General features: G+C 38.1%; 1 protein-coding gene across 1 annotated transcript; it reads right to left on the bottom strand.

Moving 5' to 3' along the window:
• Positions 1-1,081: 1,081 nt before the first annotated feature.
• LOC108665940 lies at positions 1,082-4,779 on the bottom strand. Its single transcript, XM_018152747.2, has 5 exons — positions 4,517-4,779; positions 3,835-3,982; positions 3,324-3,546; positions 2,918-3,092; positions 1,082-1,710 (listed from the first exon to the last, which is right to left on the bottom strand). Exons 1-5 carry the CDS (start codon positions 4,713-4,715, stop codon positions 1,340-1,342), a joined length of 1,116 nt encoding a protein of 371 aa, XP_018008236.1. The 5' UTR covers positions 4,716-4,779; the 3' UTR covers positions 1,082-1,339.
• Positions 4,780-8,121: the final 3,342 nt, after the last annotated feature.

Raw genomic sequence — 8,121 nt, 5'->3', positions numbered from 1 at the left:
ATCAGTTGTGACTCTGCACGATGTAACTCCGACAAACTTAATTGCTTCCCAACGTGAATGAAATTCTTCTTGTCCTTCAGGAACTCTATAAATCGTATCCTTTGTGACTTTGTGACAAACCCACTCTGTGGGTTTGTTGGATCTAGGCCATTGATCACGAAATTTGAGCCAAGTTGGGCCCTCCCACCACCCAGTCAAGCAGGTCTTGATCGATCGATGAAGATTAGGGCGGATCGATGAAGAAATTAATGCAGATTCTTGCTCGATCGACAATGGCAAACCCCCATTTGGAGTGGGCAACGGAGAGGGCAATGTCGCGGGGCGCAACGACGATTATTGAGGAACTTTCTTTGCCGATTCAGCGAAGATCGTCGAAGTTTCTGTGCCTGATAATTTGTTGAATCGAATAATCTGCATCGATCGATGTTGAATCTCAAGTTGTTGTAGTCGAATCTGCATCAATCGACGTTGAATATTCATTGATCGACGCCGAATCTTCAGTATTCGACGTCAAATCTACATTAATCGACGCCGAAAATTCATTAATCGATGTCGAATTTATAATGTTGCGATGCTGATTAGATACTATTCGATGCTGAATATTAGCATTTTTTCACGCTCTACTGAATCGAATATAATGAATTCTACTCTTTTAACTGAACATAACTTTACACGCCAGTTGAATAAAAACAGACCAATTCACTACAAGTTACTTTCACTTTACATTCTACGCACTAATCTACGTAGAATTTGTTAAAATCCTATTAAGTTTTGCTTCTGGTAGAAACCTTTAAAATGACTTACGCGCACAATTGATATGAGTCAATAATGATTTTCAACGTTTATAAAAAAATTTTCATGATGAAAAGTTATAGGTATTTTATACCTGGCACCGTCCATACTAAATTAATAACATGTCTCAATTTGTTCATAAAATATCGGTAAAATGTCGTGCGATTCTATCCCAGACACCTGTTGAATAAAACGACCGTGTTAATAAAACGACAGTGGCTTTTTACTACTTTACTTTCGACAGGTTAGTCGACAGTTGAAATAGGAGTATTACTCCTTATATTACTGTTATTTATTACTCCTTTATTTTACAGCTGCATTTCCATTTTCAGTTTATGTTCCTGTTTTTACCTAGGTTCAATTTAGTCAACCTCGGTCAATGAGCTACCTCACTATGGCATGACATTAAATAAAGATCATATGCTAAGCATTAAGCAAGGAGAGAAACTTGATTTACTGGCCACATGCGGATCCCACCAATTTTGCTACCATAATATTGTCACTGCAAGAAAGGTAATAATGATCACACACTTACACGTGACATTTCCTAGTTTTCAATGGAATCATTCCATACATCACCAGTTGTAGAGTTTCCTGCAGAGGGACTAGGCTGTTCGACTTCATCATAAGTTATGGCTGCAGCGCCAGCTCCCTCAATATCGGGAATTGAAACGGTGGATGGTAGGAAGACAGGACTACGCTTACCGCTGCCTGATCCAGCAGGTGATGTACAAGAAATTACACCTGCAGTAGATACGGTCGCACGGAGAGGTGATGAGCCGACACCCGACAGAGATGCTGCAGCATCAAGCCGTAACTTTCTTCCTCCATCCCAATCCCGCGCACCTCGGAGTGCGGCCTGGATGTGGTTTACGAGCACTTCCCTCGTGTCCTTCATTTGCAATGCGGCTGCATCACCTGAAAATTGGTGAGGACAAGGTAATTCATTGGTCATCTCGACGGCAATCATAAGAAAGACCATAACAGGATGAAGGATTAAAAACTTTCTGATTTCGATGTAAATTCTGAGCGGTCTAACTATTAAAACAAGCAATAAACTTACAGAATCGTGTGGAATCTATCGGCATTCAATCGGTTTATTGCACGTTCAATTGCGTTCAGGAACAATATAGACAAAGCAATGCAGCAGTACTGTTCAGACGTGAAATGCTTAGCAGCTTCCGGACCTAGTATAAGCCCAGTAGCTATTTCCAATCAACGTCAGTTTTGAATGATCTGCTCAAAACGGCAGTTTGCAGATCTCCAGTGAACAAGTCACGAAAAATAAAGAAAAAATCAGCGACAGGCCATGGGCCTTTATATTGAGCGCCGAAACAACTATACTATGCTATGAGCTGATCAACATTATGAGCTTAAGAGGAGCATGCTCGTCAAAAATCTAAAATATGGACTCCGGTTTTTAGGCTCATTTTTAAACGTCCACGAACAGCGCCTTTAAAGAGCCCAAAGTTATGTTTATGCGTTAATTTGTTCGTTCACGACAGCCTTTGAAGCGCAAGTAGTACCTAGACCTTCAATGAGGACAAATTTTAAGTCTTTTGGCTCTCATGAAAACTTGAAATTTTCCTGAAAAATATGACTTTCACGCAACAACATTTAGAGGTGCACCATTCGATTTGTAAAGAACTGATCTAGCCATCATCCTACCATTTTTTCTGATTTATTTTATTTCTTTGGATTATATATTGAAAAATGGGGGGAAAAGGGGCCAAAATTAAAAAAAAAAAATAGAAAAATAGGTAAATTGCAAAAAGTGATCGGATGATTGTTTGATCATCCGATTTAGCACTATGGTCCGTAAAGACGCTATGGTCTTTACGAATCGAATATGTCTCTCCAATATGTCTTTCACGTTAATTGAATGAACTAATAGATTTTCACAGTGACCCCCTTTTATTCTTTGAATTGGACGTTTTCTCTCATCCTTTCGAAAAATTTACACGAACAAAAAAAGTCTTAGATTTCTGTTTTATATATGTGTACGAAGTTTTAAAATGATCCGTCTGTAAACAAAAATAAAATGGTGACGCTAATGCTCCCCTTAAACTGTGAGCAGAAACAATAAATCACGAATAAGGACGGTATCCCTAACACCAATACCCACCTAGAATTCGCGTGCATAGGAGGTGACTCCCAAATGCTTGCTTTGAGGCAGTTCTTTTCTCTCCCAAACCCGTAAAGCTGAAGTGAAGTGCCAAATCGCGTGACATGCAGCGCTTCAGCACTCTCCTCACCGTCATCTTCGAGTTGCTTCCGATGTAGGGTTGTAACTTTTGAATCTGTATGGTAGAAATTTTTAGAACTTCCAGTTCAAAAAGCACAATCTCGCTTACTGTTGATGGTCATTACCAAGCATTGAAATGAAAATATAGTTATTTATAAGTACGCATATGCATTTCCAAATGCATGTAGGCAGTATGTTTACTTTCATATTTATGTATGTCGGCACCATGTAAGCTCAGGTCCCAAACACATGTTGTATAGATTATGTTGGCTCGTTTTGTACCCACCAGGTTTGGATCCTTAGCAATATTATCCAATTCAGCCATTGAAGTGGCTGGCGCCTGCAGAGCTTCAGAGGCACCCACAGACTTCATTTCCGCTAAGGAAATCAGGTGACTCAGTTGCCTTTCCATCCTGTCCATTTTATTTGCTATTGCAAGATGATTTCTGCTCTGTTCCTGCTCGATACGTTCGATGCGTTCCATCCATTCCTCTGGGAGAGCCTCACGCCTGTTGGCATTCAGGTATGAGAAGAATCATTGTGTGTAACAGATAACATGTCAAATAATTATAAATTCTCTGAGAGAATTTGCTTATTGAATTAATTCCAGTAAACACTAAAAGAAATGTAATAAAACGGATAAAAATCTATTTTTGACTAAAGCTCTACGAAGAGTTTCTTTGAATTTTCCCTTACTAACAAGAAGCCTCAAAATAATTCTCACCTTGATTGAACGTCATCACACTCACTAGTGGTCATATTGTTTTCAAGTTTCTTCAACTTAAAGCTTAACTTACTGCTCAACAGGGCACTTCCTTGGTGCGGATGCGGGGGTGAAAGTCAAGACAGGTACAGGCGCGACCAACGGCTCAGCAACTTCGTCGTCAGCAGATGTTGACCCGTCCGTTAGGGTGTACATTTTGCGTTCGCACTTTGCGAAAGTAGCTGTAATAACAAATATCACGTTAAGAAAATTTTACGTTTCACATATATATCTGTACACATGGTGAATTCTATTTTAACTTTACCCCGTTTATGAAAAAATCTGGAATGTTGGGATCACTCGAAGGAATATGTACATATTTTCTTAAATAATATGCGATTATAAATTACCTTTTAAAGACAAAACTTCGAAAGAATACAGTGTCTCTGATGTTACACATCTACAATGAATTTCTAATTTTATTATCAAATATTACATAAATTAATTTTTACATTTTATTTTTATAATTAAATATGTATATATTAAAATTTTCAAAATTTTACGCTAGTGAGAAAAATTTCAGATCGATTGGACAGGTAGAAGTGTGTTGAATATCGACTATAAGATTTGTAGCAGACAGAAAAACAAACAACAAGAAGTGAAGTTAAAGAGAAGTTTTGTAAAAATACCCACTTGTATGAGAATAAATTTCAAGAAACACTCTGAAAAAAACCGACATATATGTTAATCAGTTAGCAAATAGATATTATACTCACATGCTTCAGTCAAAATTTGGCAGTTGTATGTGGGCCATTTTGAGTTGGGTTCAATTTTGGCCTGAGCTTTGTGGTGTGCACTTTTTGCTGGCCAGAAACAAGACTTGCTTTCAGACGAAGAGCTCCCTGGAGTTAGCCAGCTTTTAGGAATTACGGCGTTGGTGTTATCGCCAAATACAACCCCTATAAATTCTTTCATTTTGTTAACAGATATTAGCACAATGAATGAAGCGTAGGTTAATCTGACTTTGATTAATATATTCTGTAAATTTGGAAGAAGGGCCGAGCGATGATAAGCAGTTAAAGGCAGGAAGTGACTAGACCGCAAAGTTGTTTTCCCTGATAATCAAGAAATTATACTATCTACTAAATTATATTAGTAAAGGTTTTGGCAGTAACGGTGCTGGTAGTAACGCTCCTGGTAGTAGCGGTGCCGATAGTAACGCTGCTGGTAGTATCGGTGCTGGTAGTAACGATGCTGGTAGTAAAGTTGCTGGTAGTAACGATGCCGATAGTAACGATGCTGGTAGTAACGATGCTGGTGCTGGTAGTAACGATGCCGATAGTAACGGTGCTGGTAGTAGGTGCTGGCAGAAACGAAGTGACTAGACCGCAAAGTTGTGTTCCCTGATAATCAAGAAATTATACTATCAGAGAATGTTGCACAGTGATAGCAACAAAAGATTTTCGGTATGGTAAGAGCATCATTTTATATTTTATTTCAGTGGCTGACAAAACTTGACACTCTTGTAACTTTTTTACCAAATAAGTCCCGAGTATTCTTGAGTCCAGTGGCTTCTCAAAAAATGGTTTTGAAATTTTAAATATTTGTACAACCACTTTCACATTGGTTGCATGTAAACGATTAATGTCTCGCACTATAGCGACTTGATCATTTTTCAATCGTACAACATTGTCCCTGCATCACAGAGATCCACGTTTAATTTCACAATCAGGACGGATTCTCAGTGACTTGAATGACTCTCCCACTGATTTTTCAGAGGATGCCAGCGCTTTTCTCTCGCATTTGAGGAGACCTGCTGTATTGCAAGTTTTGTGAGGGTTGTCATTGATTAAGCTTATGTGACTTGCAATTTGTTGAAGTGGTTTGTACCCTGATCTGACTGCTCCTTTTATTTGAGATCCCAAGTAGGACTCAAATTTAAATGCTGATACTTTATCAAGATTACCATACTTGGAGTAATCATCAACCAGATGCTGAAGAGAATGAACATTGTAGCTCAGGAAGCCTAATCCATAAATTTTTACAGCTCCTTCAATGAACCTGAGCAACAAGTTCTTTACAAACTCCATATGATCTTCCTGATGGTCAGTGGTCAAGAACCTCATTGCGACAGAAAACAGAATGAAATTTTCATAAATATCTGAGGTGACAATTTCCTTTGAGGCCAAAATGACTTGCCCCAAGTATAAAAGGAAGAGCCGGTACTCTGATCCCTTCCAGTTAGCCAGGTGTGAAAGGCCTCCATCACATTTGCGGTTAAAGTCGGATGGCACATGGCTGCTCATCTCAATGCACATATCATCAAATTTACTTTTGGAAAAGCTTCCAAGATGGGCTTTTTTGGAACCTTTTTTACTGGACTTCAATCTTCTCAGCAAACGCTTCATAACACCTAAGTAGCACAAGTGCATAACATCAAGCACAAAACCAGAAACCATAGGGAAATTAATAGCCTGTAATGTTGGGATCTTTTCTCTGTGATGCCTAGGATCTAACCGTTTGTAGAAACTCTCATCAGTCCTGACGGGACATGAGTTTTCAAACATAACGACATGCCCTTCTCTGTATACACCAACACTTACACAACGCTCACAGCTGTGATAAGCAGTATGTGGGACAATTGATTTCAGTTCTGCGCGAACAGGAGCGTCGCAAATGAATGGACCAAGAGAAACAGAAAAAGTACCAAGACAGCAGTCAAGAGAGTTTGACAAGAGTTTCATGTCCAACAGAAAAGCTTGAAGAAATTCTTCACAGGATGGCATTCCCTTGTGATTGCTTCTATTTGAACAGTAAATGCCCACAGTTATGACATGACCAGGAAATTCCAGAGGAGATACTAGGATAGGATAGCATGTATATTTAATTGTATTTTCATAAAGCGGAATACCATCAATGTTTACAGAGAGGCTGACATGTTTCACACAGCCATCACAATACTCTCTTTCAATGATAGATTTTATACTGGACACCCAATTAAAGTGCACATATTCACCACATGCCATTGAAACTACACGTGGAACCGGTGCAGCAATTTCAGTAAATTTGGACTTGAGAGTCCTATATGTCAGTGGTAAAGAAGGAAAACGTGGATTCAACATTTGCAATAATCTTGTTATGGAGTCATTCGGTACTATTTTTTCCTGTACGGCCCACTTACATAATATGTATCCTAAATCATTTACACATTCATTGGGATCAATATTAGGAATATTTTGGCTTGTACCGCTTGAATGTTCACATAAATGACTGGATAGGCTTGTGCTCACATCTTCTGGCTGTGCTAAAGTTGTGGAACTTGATTCTAGTGATGTATTACTTGAGTCAGCATTACTACTATATGGTGAAGCAGCCGGGGTAGTGACAGGTGACAGAGATGGACTATTTTCTATTTGCTCGATTTCTGGTTGTTGACTTTCCAATTCATGATTCACCAAACACCTAGAAACTATTCTTTGTTGCTGCCTGAGGGACAAGTCAGCAAAAGGCTTTCTTGACGACATCTCACAAATGTAATTATTATGATCTGCAGTGGACTGAGTGGAATACAATAGAACCAATAATTATTAGTTAGATAGTGCAAATACTTTTGGAGGTGAATAGGCAATAGATTTTTCTCATTGTTATTATATCGTATATATCTTACTTATTGCTTTCATTTGTTATTTCATACAGTACCGTTTCTATGATACGCACAAAAATTAATTCAATCTCATTTATTCACGTGCTACGTTGCAATGTTAATTAATTTGATTTTGCACAAATGAGAAATTCCATTTCATGTTGTGTCTTTTTCGAACATACTTTGGCACCAGGCAACCCTCACTTTCGAAACAGTAACTACAGCAGCAACAGTAACATGATGTAAATGATGGGAAAATGATGGAAAAATTTTAGAAAAATGTTGAAGAAAAGATATAAAAATGATGAGAAAATGATGGAAAAATGATGAGAAAACGATGGGGAAATGACGGTAAAATTATGAGAAGATTATGGGGAGATGATGGGGAACTGATGAGAAAATGATTGGAGAACGATTTGAAAATGATGAGAAAATGATGAGAAAATGATGGGAAAATGATGAGAAAATGATGAAAAAAATATAGAAAATGATGGAGAAAAGATGGAAAAATGTTGAGAAAGAAATGAGAAAACGATGGAAAAATGCTGGAAAATGATGAGAAAATTATGGGAAAATGATGAGAAAATCATGGGAAAATGATAGGAAGATGATGGAAAAATTATAGAAGAATGATGGAGAAAAGAAGGAAAAATGATGAGAAAAGGATGGGAAAATGATGAGAAAACGATTGGGAAATGATGGTGAAATGATGGAAAGTTATGGAAAAATGATTAGAAG

Source organism: Hyalella azteca, unplaced genomic scaffold (assembly GCF_000764305.2).
Source record: "Hyalella azteca isolate HAZT.00-mixed unplaced genomic scaffold, Hazt_2.0.2 contig1977, whole genome shotgun sequence".
In the NCBI taxonomy this organism is placed as follows: domain Eukaryota; kingdom Metazoa; phylum Arthropoda; class Malacostraca; order Amphipoda; family Hyalellidae; genus Hyalella; species Hyalella azteca.
The sequence above is the reverse complement of the archived record's forward strand: the minus strand, read 5'-3'. Positions and strand labels throughout refer to the sequence as shown.